The following is a 15,459-nucleotide window of genomic DNA, read 5'->3' as shown; positions in this document are numbered from 1 at the left end:
TGCGACAACACGCTATTCTTGATGCTATGTTGCAGTCGCAACAGAAGCGAGGTCACCCAAATCCTGACCTTGTTTATTAGGCGGGTGTTATCCACGATGCGCCAATTGTGACAATCACTCAAGGCTTCAAGTGCTCCATATGTAATCTACGTCAGTGGCAGCCATGCATCATGGGCGCACGTCCACATCCATTAGCTGGCTACGCATGAATGGTATTGGAGCGCAAAGCTGCAAAGAACGCACAAGATATTATTGGTATTAACGCTGTCCGTACGCTGCCTGCTGACTTGCGTGGTGTGCCTCCACATCCGTGAAAAAACAATTATATGTAATTGGGAATCACACTGGTTCTACTGCTACACGCGGGAATCTGGGAAAGTCTGAAGAAGTCATGACAGTGAACATAAACAGCCCAAGAGAGAGGATCTTCCAAAAAAAGCATAGGTAGAATGATGCAGCAAGCTGGAATTGTACTTCAACTCCAGGAATTTCTGCTGGAGCGGAACTGTTTTCTTATCCCACCTTCCCTCCACTGCCCTTCCGTACGTGGTCCTCATTTAACGGGAACGAGAAGCCATTGTCATGGCAAGGAAAAAAAGGGCAACGAGGAACATGAGACACCAGCCAACCTGCAGGATTCGAGTCATTACATTGTGTTATGAAGCTAGAGGTCTACGCACCCAAATCATATTATACATTTTACCAGCGGCAGCTTTGAGCAGGATACCGGCCTTCAATGGCCTACGCGTTCCACATGGGGAAGGGTCATAGAAATTATCGATCGAGTTATATTCACCGATGTCCGTGACAGAGATCGCGAAATTCATGAAGAATTCGGCTATCCCCAGTATTAGGAGGAGGGCGATTGCACCTCCTGCTGGATCATCCCCAGAGGGACTCGTGCACAAACATAGAAGGGAAGTGAACAAGTAGATCGCGCAGCCGATGCCGTTGAGAACAATCGTAGCCAAAATTACGCGCCGATGGATCACCTGAGGTCCCGCGGCCGTTTTAGTGGGTCGATTTGATACACATCGTCAATGGACTCACATCTGACATTATTGCTGAGAAAAACACGCTGTTATCCTGTACGTGGGTCAGGTCTGTGTTGCTTTGTAAACGCTCGTTCCCCATACAATACTGAATATTGATGCTTACTGTACTGGGGGTTTGAGTAGGATGGCTTCGTACAGTACACCCTCCCGTCAAGATCGCGATTGCACGAACCTTGAAGTCAGGAGTAGGGATTAATTGGAATGTTATAATCGACAAGGATCGAATCCCATACCAAGAGGCCCTATCCAAATTGTTGCTTGGGAATAGTTCGCGGTGTTGGAGGCACGTTTCACTGTGCCCTCATTCAGGAAGGTAGAGCGTCTGAATCTCATCAGCGGTTCGCCTCGCGGAAGAGGTTCAGACGTGTTGACGAAGCGGGTACTAGAGTTGGTGAATGTCCCAGGTTGACAGGCGTTCGGGGGAACATAACCGGAAGGCTCTTCATAAGCTGTTGGGGGGTTGATGACACAGTGACGCTTGTCAAAATGGACTCTAGCTTACGAATAAATTTGAGTAAAGAGTCGTCTGGATTATGTTTGAGCCAGGGAACGGGGGACAAGTAGGCGTTCAGCTGGATGATGAAACCAGCAATGAAAAAGATATTGCCAACGAGATGCCACATCGTGGTCGACAGAAGCGCTGCCCGGGAGGTGGAAAAGAATGTTTGGGCTTTTATGTGGAAACCTCACAAGTCCACTGCGCGCCAATCAAAAATACCACGATCTGGGTATCTAAATAAAGGTATATTCTTATCTGCACGGAATGAATCCCATTCAGCTGGTCCCGTGCAACAGCCACCCAACTAGGCGGTGCATAAGCATAAGGGATGTGGCAATTGGGTGAACACAGCCATGGCCGCACGACTACCGCGCGATTTTGACTGGATCTATTTGCGAAGTGGATGCAGGAAGCATAACCTGCTAGGTTCGGTAGGGTGCAGGTTGCCTCCAAAGGGCAAACACACAATCTGAGAACGATGGTGTGAAGGGTAGTCGAATCGGAAACTAATCGGAAAGCAGGCGTCTCATCGCAATATTCGATACAAATACAGATGAACCCGTCACCGATGTGCGACAGCAGAATGTGCTGTACACCAATAGGGTGGCGTTCTACGTGTAAACTTTAGTTTGGTAGGCGCCGGAATGTCCCGCTATTTGCAATGGCCTGCAGAAACGCTCTAGGGAAAAGTCACCGGTTCCGAGAAGGCGCGCAGCGAGCAGTTCACCATCAATAAACGCAGGATGACCCCTGTTAGCCAAGGGGTGAGAATGAGCCATTATTTCTCGGAGTGGTAATGTCAACAAGTCGCTTGATTCAGAAAAATGGACCCTGTGTGCTTCTCGGGCATCCTTTTAAATCATAGCAAGCGAAGGATTGCCAGGCAAAAGTATGGAGACCCAGCAGTGCAGTGTCGGTTAACCTTCGTCACTGGTACTCCTGGTGTCGGTCGCCTCTACTAACCACTTCTATAACTTGTATAGTCCTCGTTCGCAGCAGGAAAAAATGAGATTGGAATGATGGAGAATTTCTTTCCCCAGTCGCGACGGTAACGATGCGCAGAAATTCGGATACTGGAGCCCCGCAGAAAAACGCGCTTCCCGCCGGAATCCGAGAAACCAAATCCAAACAGCGGAGGTGAGAAACTTCTTTGACGAAGTGCGTAACACTCCTTTAGATCGCATCAGCTGCATGTGTCAAACAAGTGGGAGAACCACTGAGGCACCCGATTTAGGTTTCCGTTGTTGTTAAATTCTGTAAACTCAGAAGTCGCTTAACGTAGGCTCAACGATACTTAATTTCTCAGTTACGTCCGTTGCTAAACTACCACTCGGTAAGTGCTGCGTTACCGAGAAGGCTTCCAACTTGCGTTGAAGCATCAGTGGGATGGCTGTAGACTCTTGCGATGTAATTGTCGATGTAAATACATGTAAATACAGATCAATAGCATCCGTCACGACTTGTTATCCAGCAATAGGCAGGACTCCAGCCTCTATTAGAATAGAATCCAGCAACCTGGATTAAAAAAAGAGGAAGAGGGAGGACACTATATCAGAATTGGATTATCGAGGTGTCGAAGAAGTGGACGCGATTGATTTTCCCTTTGTAGGGTTAGAAGACAGTGTTGGGGTGCCGATATTTGTGAAGTGTAGGTCGTAACGTGCATGAGCGCCGGCGCTTTTGGCCACACTCGGAGCCACATCTTGGGTAGAGTGAGGGGGCACTGCCAAAGGAAGTGGAAAAGGAAGTTCAAATTTTTATGCGGAAACTCGTGTTGCTTACAGGCCAACCAGGCGTCTATCAGAGAACCACAATCTTGGTGCCTAGACAAGGCCCATTCCGGGTCTGCAAGGAACGGGGCACCTGCCCAATCCACAGGCGATGTGACAGCGCGGCAACTCAGTGAGCACAGCCATGACACCGCCACATTAACTAGGAACCGTCTTCAAACAGGTGCAGGAGGTACAGCCTAGGACTGGCGGGGGGCTATTCCCAGTGAGCATGTAAGAAGATGCGTGGAAAATAGTACGTTGTCAACAAGCACAGGATGACCCGACATGACCCAAAAATGAAATATTCAGAAGTTATTCCCTCGATGAGTAATGGTAACGAGGGAGGGTATTTTCGTTGTGAAAGACTTCCATGGCATCATCTGGCAGAAGACAAAATCTGATGCGGGTGGTTGTGCATCTGGAACGCCCACTGGAGAAGGGAACGACTGTACTCAGCCAAGTCAAATGGCGTTCATCAGGATCTGAAATTTGGAATAAAAAAAGCAGATGGAAAGCAACGGGCAATCGGGAAACTTCGCTGACGGCGTGCAACATTCTTTCGGATCGCATCTGGATCCGTTCTTTTCTTACATCATGGTGCCTGGCCACTGATCAGCATACGGTATTCGAGTACCACTCAGCCAAGCTGAGCGCTGAAATGCATGACGGTGAGTTTCAAAACTCCGGATAGGTGGGACAGCATCTATGCCTGGGGAAAAGGTAATGGTTGACCGCACGTGGATGTGCGTTTGTTTAATTCCCGCTACTCCGTAGCGGGTTCTGCGTTTTTTTTTCTCCCAAACTCAATTGTCCTGTATGACCCCAAACCCAGGGTCCATTCTCTGCCTCATACAGTTCTATTCCGCTCGTTGCATGGCTGCAGTGTTCCTGCAATCAGAGTATGTGGTGGATTTACCGAGCGAGAGCGAATCTCGGGGTTCGTTTTAGCCAATAGCAACGTTGAGAGTGAACATACATGCGAGGTAAGAGTAGCGGGATCTGCCGCTTGTTCCCCAGTTATACGGCGAGCAGTCATGTATTATGTAAACGTGACTGTGACTTTCAATACAAACCCAACTTCGTAAGATTTTGAAATTGCCCCTTCGCGGCTCCACGAGCGACGACAAACTGGGCAAGAGTCTGCCCACATTGTGCAAAGCTGAAATTGTGCCAAGCGCTGCGCGCGGAAGCAATTGTCAGCCGTAGATGCTTACCCTGATGATCTCGCTAGTTAGAGGTTTGGTTCATTGCGACTTAGAGCATTTCTTGGACGTGCGTGGCGAAGCCGCGGAGGGTGGTTCGCGAAACTGTGCGAACTTGCTCTCAACAATAGTCACAGCATCAGTCGACGAATCAACTTCAAATGTGAAGCCCGTGTCAGCTCATGGTCGACAGCCCCGAATCCTGCTGCGTGCATCAGGGTCCCGCGCAACTCGTCTAACTCTCGCATGACTGGGAGGTCGGTTCGGAGCCGAACTGAATTGGTCATGGAGCGTGGTTCAATACTGAGCAGTCCTCCTTCAACATACCAGAATATGAGCCGACCTGTTGCCGTGCTCGCGCTTTGTGACTCATTCGGTCAGGCTCTGAACCTGGCCATAGCATCCCTAAGACTCATAAGGGCTAGTGGCCTGCCTAACGTCATGTTCCCTTGTTGACGGCGCTCGACCACGAAACTACACACCATGACCTCTTCCCTTGTGACACTGCAAAGCCTCCATAACTCTGCAATTCCCCTCGAGGACGCCCCTCCTCCGGATGCACAATAATTTGCTGCGACCGGATCCTGCACAATGTAGACGTGACTCTCGGTATCCTTTTGGACGAGGCTGTGCATACTCATATTCCACCAAGTGTGTGTTAGCTACCCATGGGTTTTTCAGGGGGGCCCAGTCCGGCATCAGTGAGGAGCCATTCAATGCCAGGGCCGCAAGAGCAGCCATTCGAATAAGACTTTGCTCCCATTTTTACTGGACGCAAGCAGCCCTGTGCGCACGTATAGGCTGGGTGGTGGGTTTGTAGGAGAAATGCCCAGCGCCCGCCCCGGTCAGCAAATCAATCTCCATTGTTCCCTACACTACACATGCCTGCCTTTAGACGCCAGTGTTATGAATGAACCAGAAGCGGGGAGCTTGTCTTTGCGTATCGCAAATATGTAGAGCACACAGCTGGTCATCTTCCAGCATCGGCACATCATGTCTCGTGGCGTGGCCCATCCTTCGGAGCCAATACTGGAGGAAGTTCATGGAACAGCCCGTCTGTTCACAGTCAGTCAATCCGTTTCGAAGCAGCTCGCGTTTCCTTGATTTCATCGCAGCTCATCCGGCTTATTCATGGCCTGAAGCAAGGTCACAGCTCCTCTCCACTTCCAGCATCCTGAGGCAGGGTGTGTCGGTTCCTGAATCTGCTTGTCCCACTACAGGAGCTTCACCTTTTCAACAACCACACTAATCGCAGCCCAGAATTGGCGGGTCCTGGTCCTGTTCGACCTGGCGTTATGTTCTTTTTGCATTTCGGGTGTTTGCGTATCATTCCTGAATTCGAATGCTATGACCCAGAGAAGGGCCCGTGGGACCAATGACCCAGACTACCACCTAGGGTACCATTTCAACAGTGGTAGAATGTGGCCACGGTTTTCGGATTCCTCGCATTACGGCATAAAATTGAGAGCCTCAGGTCATTTCATCCATCCTTTTCCCTCAATTCCGCTACGGTGCCCCTTCCTTCACCCACACAAGTACAGAGGTCTTAATATACGCTTCTCGCCGATGCTGATGAATGCCCTCCCATGTGTTTGTACACTGTCTGCGCTGACCACATTTCCATTTTACAATGGATTTGCTAGATTGGTATCGGCCGCTCGATCTCTACCCTAATGAAGGCACCAACCGAAGTTCAATAGATATGATCGTGGAACGTTACACCGCTAGCTACCCTGCAGCCAGGCAGGGGATATTTACAGTAGCAAACATCGTTGAAGGAAAATGGGTAGCGGCCATGGGCGTCCGCTAAAGCCCCATCACTGACACTTACAGAATTACAGTCGTAACACAAGTCAGCTAGAGCCGACTCGAGACGAAAGCCGCATTACCACTCCGCAAGTTGCGGCTAAATTGGTAATCACTGGTTTGGAGGACAGGGTCCTCCTGTGGGCGACCACACGGTGGAGTTTCAAGAGGAACGCTGTCCGTCTTGATCACGATTCTACGGAGGTTGGGATATCGAGCAGCGAAGGCAGAAAGATATTGCATTGTGATTGGATCTTGGAGGAGGCGCGTGGAGAGTGTGTGATTGGGGGAATTTAACGTGCAATGAAAGTTTTCCTTGCGTATCGTTGAACCGGAGGAGTCATCACGGGTGGTGTGATCAACGATTAGTTCGATTCCGGCATAAGATGGCATGGGTTGGGCGTGATCCTCTTGGGAGATTCCTGGTCGATCGTCGTTTAAAGAATAACTGGAACATGGAAGACCGGGTTTGGTGGTACCTGCGGATACGGCGTCCATTTCAATGGTGCCATCGGCATCGGCATCGTTCGGGTGGTCTGCGTTGTTTCCCTCCTGCAGCTGACAAACGTCGTTGCGAGGGAGCGACCGACGGTCCCGTGCACGGGCTAAGTTTCCGACCGGATTGAACGATGGTCAGTGATACGCGCCCCAGTATAATCAGATTACTGCGCAGATATTTTGCATGTTACTTACAATTCCTTGGTACTCCAAGATCCAGCACCCGGAGCCGTTTTCTAGTACGCGCATTTGCCCGAGCGCGCCCAAGGCCATCCGGGAAGGTACAGTGAGCCGGGAAGGCACAGTGAGCCGGAGGCCAAAGGTTTGTCGATAATTCACTTGTACGACGTTGACACTTTGTGATGGCTTCCGACTCAAGTGAGCAGCGCTTCCTGCACTTTCTGCATGCCGCACAGCTGTTCTTTGGGCAAAGCTGGAAGTCACTCGTTTAGCATCGAGGGAAAATGACGCGACACACACCTCGCGTTTCACTGGGTGTAGCATTATTCCGACAAGGTGACCTGTTTGGGGAACTAGGGAGTACGAGGGGACATGAGTTTGATTTGCTTTTATACGCTGAACAATGTATCCTGCTTTGGTGAGATACGTGCTGCGCGCGCACAATATGACCTGTTTCGCATCATTCACCCCGTTTTTCTTTGTTCCTTTCACCCAGGGGCCTCAATTAATCACAACTGAATAGAACAACATCGATCGCGCGGCATACACAGTGGCGCGAGTCCTCCTCGTTGCAAGCACGCGGTACAAACCGGCCAACGCCTATGAGAAGGTAATGTGGACAATCATCGTCCTAGATCTAACCGGCTCGCGAGAGGGTCTTTGTGGCCTTGTTTTTTGATTACCAGCCTGAGACTACAGTCCTCGTCACAATACTGCTCTGCACCAAGCAACAACGATACAACGAATGCCATTGTTCTTGGATACTGCTATTGTGCGTGACGGGAATGAACTGGGGACAAAGCAAAGGGTTTAACATGTAAAAATGATGCTGACTATGGTTGGATAAGCTGGGCGAATCGCATGCTATGCCCAAACGTTGAAATTGTATCGAAGAGCCCTCTTTTGCCTCGTGCAGGCGTTACAAGGAGAGCCTTGGAAGTAACTCCGTAGGGGAGTCGAGTTGCTTCATACATGGCGCGGCCTCGAAAAAAATGATACATCTACTATATATAAAGTGCGCGGACACGCTCCACGAATCGCGAACGCCGATTGGTTGGAGCGAGATACACTGTCAAGAAAACGCGAGTCAGAATTAAGTCTACATCCATTGAGAGTTGCATACATAAGACCCTCGGCTAAGGTGAATGGGATCCAATCAGACCCATCCTTTGGCATGGTTTCTGTGGACGGTGGAAAAAAATGAGGCGGGATCTTGGGGCAGGTTCGCTGGAAATATTTCTAGCCGGACAAGACACCGCTACAGATTATGCCATGAATGACGGAGTGTTCCAGATCGAGGGTCAGCACGAGGCGTATATAAGTGAGCGGTTTTTAGGTGCTGCATGCGGCTTCCCCTCCCAGGCTGCAAACTCGAGGTAAGTCAAAGCGCGGCGCGCGCATCATTAGCCGCCGTCAAAAAAAACAGCGCATCCAATTTCAATGGATATATCGGGAAACAACTTATCTGATCGATGAAAATGAGCACCCGTCATCGTGTCCCAGTGACCGCCAAAATTGGAGATTAGGCCCTCAACCACGTTCACCGCTACCTTTAGGCAGGATCCCAGCCTCTACTAAAGTAGACGCTACCTTACCAATCACAATGGGCAAACACCTCAAGCGTCCTGTACATACCATCCACAACCCACAAAGGCACTACCCTGACCGCCTTACTGAGACGCGTGACCGACCACACTCAAGCCCCCGGCACACGGAGCGCTAAAAGGGCGATGTATTGACACCCCTGATTCCCTACCATTTTCGGACAATCACGAGACCCACGTGGGTCATTCATCCGCGCGCTGTTTTTTTTTGACGGCGCTGATGTATGGAAAAGCCGAAAGCTACAGCGCGGTGATGTACTCTGACGTGCTCCAAAACGGCCTGTAACAATGTGGTTCAATTTCGAATCATATATCGCAGCTTGTACGTACGTATCTGACTTTGTGGAAAGTACTGCTGGCTTGGCCAATTTCAGACACCTGTTCAACTTGAAGCCTAGAGCCGCGCGGCCAATGACTGACCGCGGGGTAACAAATGAGACCCGCCGTCATGAGATATGAGGCTCACACGTTGTAGCCTGCGTGTGGCCTTGCAGCAACGTTTCACCAGCCATTCCCCTTTCCCCGTACCGCGGCGCGTCTATTCCATGAATGGCGTGCTACCCAACAGTCCCAGATTTAAGTATATAAGCAATATTCTTTTGAACCTAGGCCTCTCTCAAACCCGTTCTTCCGTCAATCCCTGAGCAGGGATAACTCTTCTTGCGCCCTCTGGGCGCGTGGATTTAACACCCCAATTCTGATGGGCCCTTCGAGAAAGATACATCGTAAGTCACCGTCTCGGTGCTCTCAGTGTCGGAGCAGTCACCAGGTAAGATGCTGTTGATGCATTAATATCTGTTCACACACACACACACACTCTCTCTCTCTCAGCATTGCTCGGGCAAGATCCAGCAATCCGGCTGCGCCCGATGCTCACGTCTAAGACAACCATGTCAATTTTCCAGTGAAATCACCAGTACCACGCAGACAGAACAGCTAACTCCCGCACTCATCGCCGGTTCGATGAACTCACCTCACCTAATCGTAGGAACAGAAACCGGTCAGTTCCTGCAATCCAATCCACAATTCCTGGGCCCGGTTTTATAATCCTTTCTAGTAGGGGACTCTTATGTCCAAGAGACTAATTTCTCGCCCACGGAGACAGCCATAGTATCAGGGCAGGGTACGTTTATTCGCGAGGACTCATTATACGTCACACCTCTCACATTTCTTTGACTTTACTGGAGCCCTCATCCAAGCAAGTCCATCTTCACAACGAAACTTTCCACAAAACTTTCCATCGAACGCTCCAGAGCAAAATACGTTGGCTTGGCAAGCCCCAAAACTTGTGTATTCACGAGATTCATCTCAGCTGCCGCCCGCGATGCAAAGACCGAACGACGTGGGCAGTCATGGCAATCACTCGTTCGCCACTTCGGGCGATTCGGCCAATTTCGACTTCACTGAACTGGGGTTGGAATGGCACAAACTAACCGGGGCCTCCTTTTTCAGTACGTTCGTTTCGCAATCTTGAGGCGCTTCCTTAATTTCCCTGATCTCTACATAGACTCCGGCGAACTCTTTCCAGATCAAGGCCAGGCACACGATTTCCCACAGTTGGTCCCCCCGCATGACTCGCCCAGCCTCGAGCCCGCGTACAGAAACACGCTACATCCGGCCCGTCCTGACTACCTTTTGAGACCGCTCCAGCATGAACAATCGGCGAGGCCACGCCCCTCTTTTGCCGGGCCTCAAGTGACTGGCGATCCGATAGTTGGAGGATATGCGAGCACTGCAAGACAGGACACATCGGCTAATCAGGCTCCTGGACTCGCCGATACCAGTACACGCACTTCGTCCTCTCGACAGCCACCAGTATATGTTGATCCGGTTGGATTCCAGCGGCATATACTTTACGCCGTCCCAGGCTGCTTTCGGTTGGTCCTTGAGTTTGACGGTGATTCCGCTAGAACTAGCATGCATACGTCCAATGACTCGGATGGTGCCATTTCACAAGAAGACTCAGGAAAGGGAAAGGGGCGTGCTCAAAACTGATTTTTGTTCAGAGTAGGTTCGCTTTTGAAGATTTGTGGACAACGATGTCTCCGTATTCGCTGGCTATTTGTTGTTTGGCATCCCGAGACAACATTAGTCCTGTCGGATGTGTAGTGTGTACAGTGATGTGGAATGCAATTTTGATGACGAGGGCTGCGTGAGGCCCGATATTTCACGCGCAATATGTGTGGAGTTGCCGATCCCAGCTATTTAAAACGTGCGTCTTTATGAAGTGTAGAGAGCTAGGCTGGGCGTAGGGCCAGACCACGTGAGACTATACATAGGAGAATGAATGAGGGACTTCTTGTTTCTCTAAGAGGGTGAATTAAGGCCATCACAATTTCTCCATTTCACCTCGCCCGGCTTCGAGTGGCGCCGATGAACATCCGATGTGGGTTCGGAGGCGAGGAAGGGCATGTCTCACGAACAACAAGTGAACCTGCAAGGTCCATTGAAAGTTCGAGATAAGCTACTACACTAGCCCGAGCCGGCAGATAGCTCTATCATAGGATCGGCAATTTCGGCCTTGCGGTTGAAGTTGAATAACGGATGTATCGCCCGCTGCGACTAATGTCATCCTGCTTGCAGCAACGAAGAGCTGCGCACGGCGTTGTGAAGGCGCGCTTATTAAGTAATATAATTTGGCCATTTTTACGTGTGATTAGGTGCATTGAGCCTCGTTGAAGACGTCACGAGGGTCCGCGAGCGCGCGCAATTAAATTTTTGAAATAGAGCTGGGCGCGAACATGAGAGAAACGTCAATGCTGAGGAATAATTTCGCCATTTGATGACTGCGCAGTCGCCATGCTTGATCCCACTCTCTGGCCTCGTTGGAAAGCTACAGCAACTTGCTGTTCTCTTCCCCCCCCCCCCCGCGCGTTACAATATTTGAATATCTCACTATTCAGATGGCGCGCAATATGAATTTTTTGTTACATCTCAATATTGCCAACTGAAGAGTATAAAAGTCGGTCAGATTGGAGCTCCAGATGTTCACTCTACCTGATCCATACCGTCACCCCACATTTACTAATCACATACCGTGAGTACCGTATACTTTCCGCTTCCTTCCCCATGTCCATGAGCATAACTGAACCCGATGCACAGATAAATCTATAAGAACGTGGATGGCGCGATGCTCGAGTTGTAAGCATCGACGTAAAGTAAGGCGGGTTTTCTGACTCTGAGTGGATCACTCTCTGAGACCTTTTTCTCGTAGTATTGCGGGGGCAGGTCCCACCGCGGTAAGTGCGCCGAATGCGCACGACTCAACCTTACTTGTATCTTCTTGGAACAATCGGTAGATAACTCCCAGATTGTCACCGGTCTCCATAACGAGCTGATGAACAACCCCCCCCCCCAACACACACACCATTTTAGAATGGCGCACGGGCTCACCGGCAAAGCAACTCACAGGGTCGACGCCCAAGAACTCACTGTCAGTTCAGCTTGAATCGTCCCATGTATGCTCCGTTCTTGATGTTCCCTAACAGCTTCGAATTCTCCCGGATTATCTCTGGATCGCAGGCCGGCCCAGACTGCTGCTTGGGAGAAGCCACAGATAGCACCGGCTGCTGTCGGCATACCACAGAGCGCTGGAGCGACTGGCCCCGCGTGCGCTCCTCCGCATCCCTTGCTACAGACGTACGCCGAATTGAACATGCAACCTATCCCAGTGACAGCAGTTGCGATGGAACCTCTGCTACGAGGCCAAGGATCTCAAGACTATCTGCATCAGCCAGATGGCATGAGCGAAAGTAACGCCACTTGGAATAATTTGGCCAGGTCCAACCTTGCAGGACAAGGGTCTGAGTGGTTCGAGTCGATGGACGTGGCTGCAGGAGTACACGGTTCTTTGCTCGGTACGCTCTCCGACAATCAATGTTGATACGTTTCTAAACAGTATCCTACTTTTCCCTTATCTTTGCACAGGTTCTGTTGGGCACCGTCAAGGCCAAGGCCACAATCACGATTTTCCGCCGATAGCTCCCTCTCCAGCGGCGAGTCTGGGACCCGCGACCCCTTGGAATATGCCAGACCCCGCCAGTCCCGGAAATGCTTTTGGAGCGGGGCGAACTGCAACACTCCAACAAGAACAGTTTGGGAGACAACGTCACCCTTTGGTCGACCCTCCTACGACAGACGATCCATCAGTGGATCTCACTCGGTTCCAACGACATATCATATTTGCGCTTCCTGGAGTATTCCGCCTGGTTTTCGAACTCGAGGGTAATGTGCAGGGTGGCGAAGACCTTCGTGATCTACTCAACCATGAGAGCAGTGGCAGTTAGCGGTGTTGAAGTGAATACCGCAATATTCGCACAGCCTCGATTCTGAGCTGGATCTTCGGGAGTTGGTGGATACGTGTCAGTCTCGATAGTCATTGTTCTCCCGCATCTCCCCTTTTCTCCTGCCTGGTGACGCTCGTAGTAAATGCACTGAAATCTTTTCTGTCTGCACTGGATGCTGATTGCTTGATATGTCCGGTCACATCTTACGGTTGTACTGTGCAGCAGGTTGAAAGGACGGTTCACCAATCATACACTAATCCATCCATTCTTATGTTGTGTCATTCCGCGCTATCTGTTTTTCTTCTTAGGCCGGCAGGGCTTGTCATGCCTGCTGATTGTGGTCGTTTCCAGTGGTGGGATAGAGGGCACAATCCAGTGGCGCCAACAATTGAGTATACACGAGGAGAGCAGCCGACGCTTTGAGCTCGAATGACGATTGTGCTGCCCCAGTTGCCTCGCAATCTAGCTTCCATAGCTACGTGGGGGTATTTTTGTTAGTAGCAAGCGTACCTTGTATACTGTGCCTTGCACAAGTCCCCTCCCAACGCCAGATGATGGATCGTGATGCGAGCAAGGGATAACATGCGGTCCCCGTTCCCCGTTTCTCGGGGACCAATCCAGCGTGCACACACTTTGAGCTCCTGTCTCGCACTTGCACAATGATGTAGCTAGTCATGTGTAAGCGGTCAACCCAAAACACGGGCCGGAAACAACCATAGACAACCAATATTCTCTATTCGTAAGGTAAAACGAAAGAATGTAGGAAAAAGAGCGTCCAGATCGCACGAAAGATGGAGGCAGAGTCCTCGAAAGGGAATGCTTCGTGTGTGCGGCAAGAGATTGCCGACAGGAGAGAGAGTTGACTCCATTACGATGGAGGGGGATGACGACGACGACGACGCTTGACAGGCACGGCGTCGATTGCGACGGGACCAACGGCACTAGCACGTTCGAACAGGGCCTCAAGGCCCCTCGTCACTCCATCGTCACCTTCCACCTCGATCACGATACGAGCGACACCGGGGATGTTGGACCAGATATACCTCTGGAAACGATTCAACTCACCCTCGGGATCGTCCGTGGGAGGCGGTGGCATCAACTGGGATGTTGGGATGTTTTGAAGGCCGGAGGTAGTGGCAACCGGCATACCACCCACAAAAGAGGAGCCTCTGTTCATGGATGAGGTAGATTCATTGAACGGCCTACCAGCGCTCTCATACGCCAAGCCGGGACGATTTCCCGACGCTACATGTCGGTTAGAGTCGGCGGGATTCAAGTTTCGTGAGCGACGTGGTGGGGGGCGGCTCGGGATAGCCGAGGTCCTAGAATCCGTGATCCGACCCCATTGGGCCCACGTAGGGCCAGAGGGGGGTCCCAAATCTGGGAATGTGGCCTGTGCTCCATCAGGCAGGAACTCGATACCCGGACCGCTGGCAGAAAACACATCCGTGCTGCTTGCGTTCGGGCCACCGGCCACAATAAATCCAGGCCACTGGGGGTAGTCGTGATCCCCATCATATTCAAATGCTGGGGGGAATAGTGAAGGATTCATGGCTGAGTTGAGAAACTCATCAGATTCATGTTGGGGACGTGTGATCTGGTGCTGGGGCACGCGGCTAACTCCAGGCCCGGCATTCCCCGTGGGGCCAAAACTCCATTCGTCAAAGATGTCATCCAATGATTCATGGCCTTGTATTACAGTGTAGCGTGAAGCCTCGGATATGTCTCTAGGAAGCGTTTGCTCTCCTGCATTCTGCTGGTGGGCGGCTATACCACTGGCATTGAGAGAATTCGTGGGCCCCACACCACGTACATGATTCGGAAGTGATGTGACTGTGGATGATGGCTTTTGTACTTCCAACGCACTCCTACTATGGGCGCTTCTGGATTCTTTGGTCGCCCTGAGCCTCTCTTGTCGGAAATCTGTAAGCTCTGGTAGACTCTATTATTGGGCACATCATTGCATGAGCTACAATGATAGGCAGAAGTTGGGCAAGGCCCACCATATTTTTTCCATCTTCATCCCTAATACATCTCAAGCGAAGTCGGGAACATTCCACACAATTTCCTTCACTGTCGTACTCGCGAGGACAGCGCTATACGGGTATGGGCAAATGTTATTGGGTCCACTAGCCGCAATGAATCGGAGACGCTCGCTTACCTTCTTTCGGTCTGCACAGGTGAAGCACCCGGGCATTTTTTGGTTTTGTGTGAATGAAGTTCACAGTCTCGCAGCAAGTTTCTCTGTTGGCGTCGTTAGTTCTTTGTCTGTTACTGACTCAGAGGGAGCGAACCCAGGAGTCGGAGCTGAACTTCTGATATACTGGTTGTTGTCCTCCGCGCGGATCGAACGCGCCTCGACGCTCTTAATCACTACCTTGAAGGTCTATCCGCACGGCCTGCTGTCAGTAGGCGCTCGGCGCTCGCCCCCGCGGAATGTTGACCCATGGCTGTACACCTTAATTCATCCGCGCGCCTTTTTGCGTCCTTTTTGCGCGCTGGCGGCCTCTGTGAAGCTGTGAAGATCACTTGGTGCGGAATGAGCTTCCCTGCGACT

The 15,459-nt window shown here is 51.0% G+C and overlaps 4 protein-coding genes across 4 annotated transcripts; 2 read left to right on the top strand and 2 right to left on the bottom strand.

Moving 5' to 3' along the window:
* Window positions 1–557: 557 nt before the first annotated feature.
* EI90DRAFT_3013826 (uncharacterized protein) lies at window positions 558–1,678 on the bottom strand (the record flags this gene model as incomplete). The annotated part of the gene is made up of 6 exons (XM_039056702.1): window positions 558–629; window positions 681–992; window positions 1,051–1,103; window positions 1,159–1,227; window positions 1,289–1,504; window positions 1,558–1,678. 6 exons carry the CDS (start codon window positions 1,676–1,678, stop codon window positions 558–560), a joined length of 843 nt encoding a protein of 280 aa, XP_038919480.1.
* Window positions 1,679–8,732: 7,054 nt separating this feature from the next.
* On the top strand, window positions 8,733–10,125 carry EI90DRAFT_73757 (uncharacterized protein). Its single transcript, XM_039068003.1, has 5 exons — window positions 8,733–9,196; window positions 9,265–9,385; window positions 9,448–9,616; window positions 9,674–9,743; window positions 9,804–10,125. The coding sequence occupies exons 1-5, from the start codon at window positions 9,072–9,074 to the stop codon at window positions 10,021–10,023; spliced, it is 705 nt and encodes a 234-aa protein (XP_038919479.1). The 5' UTR covers window positions 8,733–9,071; the 3' UTR covers window positions 10,024–10,125.
* A 1,494-nt stretch (window positions 10,126–11,619) lies between these two features.
* On the top strand, window positions 11,620–13,165 carry EI90DRAFT_3043716 (uncharacterized protein). Its single transcript, XM_039059275.1, has 6 exons — window positions 11,620–11,653; window positions 11,719–11,774; window positions 11,831–11,911; window positions 11,992–12,049; window positions 12,105–12,473; window positions 12,544–13,165. Exons 2-6 carry the CDS (start codon window positions 11,739–11,741, stop codon window positions 12,900–12,902), a joined length of 903 nt encoding a protein of 300 aa, XP_038919478.1. The 5' UTR covers window positions 11,620–11,653; window positions 11,719–11,738; the 3' UTR covers window positions 12,903–13,165.
* A 509-nt stretch (window positions 13,166–13,674) lies between these two features.
* Window positions 13,675–15,361, bottom strand: EI90DRAFT_73381 (uncharacterized protein). Its single transcript, XM_039068001.1, has 4 exons — window positions 15,197–15,361; window positions 15,064–15,146; window positions 14,906–14,998; window positions 13,675–14,844 (listed from the first exon to the last, which is right to left on the bottom strand). The coding sequence occupies exons 2-4, from the start codon at window positions 15,097–15,099 to the stop codon at window positions 13,771–13,773; spliced, it is 1,203 nt and encodes a 400-aa protein (XP_038919477.1). The 5' UTR covers window positions 15,100–15,146; window positions 15,197–15,361; the 3' UTR covers window positions 13,675–13,770.
* Between the last annotated feature and the right edge of the window lie 98 nt (window positions 15,362–15,459).

This window comes from Cantharellus anzutake (assembly GCF_015039405.1).
Source record: "Cantharellus anzutake strain C23 chromosome Unknown EI90scaffold_10, whole genome shotgun sequence".
NCBI classification, from domain to species: Eukaryota; Fungi; Basidiomycota; class Agaricomycetes; order Cantharellales; family Hydnaceae; genus Cantharellus; species Cantharellus anzutake.
Note: the sequence above shows the minus strand (reverse complement) of the source record. Positions and strands in the feature narration are given on the sequence as shown.

Excerpts from the sequence above, each read along its gene's own strand:
- EI90DRAFT_73757 (XM_039068003.1), top strand. The coding sequence starts at position 9,072 with ATGAGGCTCACACGTTGTAGCCTGCGTGTGGCCTTGCAGCAACGTTTC. Across the intron at positions 9,197-9,264 it reads CCCAACAGTCCCAGATTTAA|GGATAACTCTTCTTGCGCCC; the intron begins GTATATAAGCAA and ends ATCCCTGAGCAG. Across the intron at positions 9,617-9,673 it reads AATCGTAGGAACAGAAACCG|TAGGGGACTCTTATGTCCAA; the intron begins GTCAGTTCCTGC and ends AATCCTTTCTAG.
- EI90DRAFT_3043716 (XM_039059275.1), top strand. The coding sequence starts at position 11,739 with ATGGCGCGATGCTCGAGTTGTAAGCATCGACGTAAA. Across the intron at positions 11,775-11,830 it reads GTTGTAAGCATCGACGTAAA|TATTGCGGGGGCAGGTCCCA; the intron begins GTAAGGCGGGTT and ends TTTTTCTCGTAG. Across the intron at positions 12,050-12,104 it reads TCGACGCCCAAGAACTCACT|CTTCGAATTCTCCCGGATTA; the intron begins GTCAGTTCAGCT and ends GTTCCCTAACAG.
- EI90DRAFT_73381 (XM_039068001.1), bottom strand. The coding sequence starts at position 15,099 with ATGCCCGGGTGCTTCACCTGTGCAGACCGAAAGAAG. Across the intron at positions 14,999-15,063 it reads CCTGTGCAGACCGAAAGAAG|CGCTGTCCTCGCGAGTACGA; the intron begins GTAAGCGAGCGT and ends ATACCCGTATAG. Across the intron at positions 14,845-14,905 it reads ATGAAGATGGAAAAAATATG|AGTCTACCAGAGCTTACAGA; the intron begins GTGGGCCTTGCC and ends GCCCAATAATAG.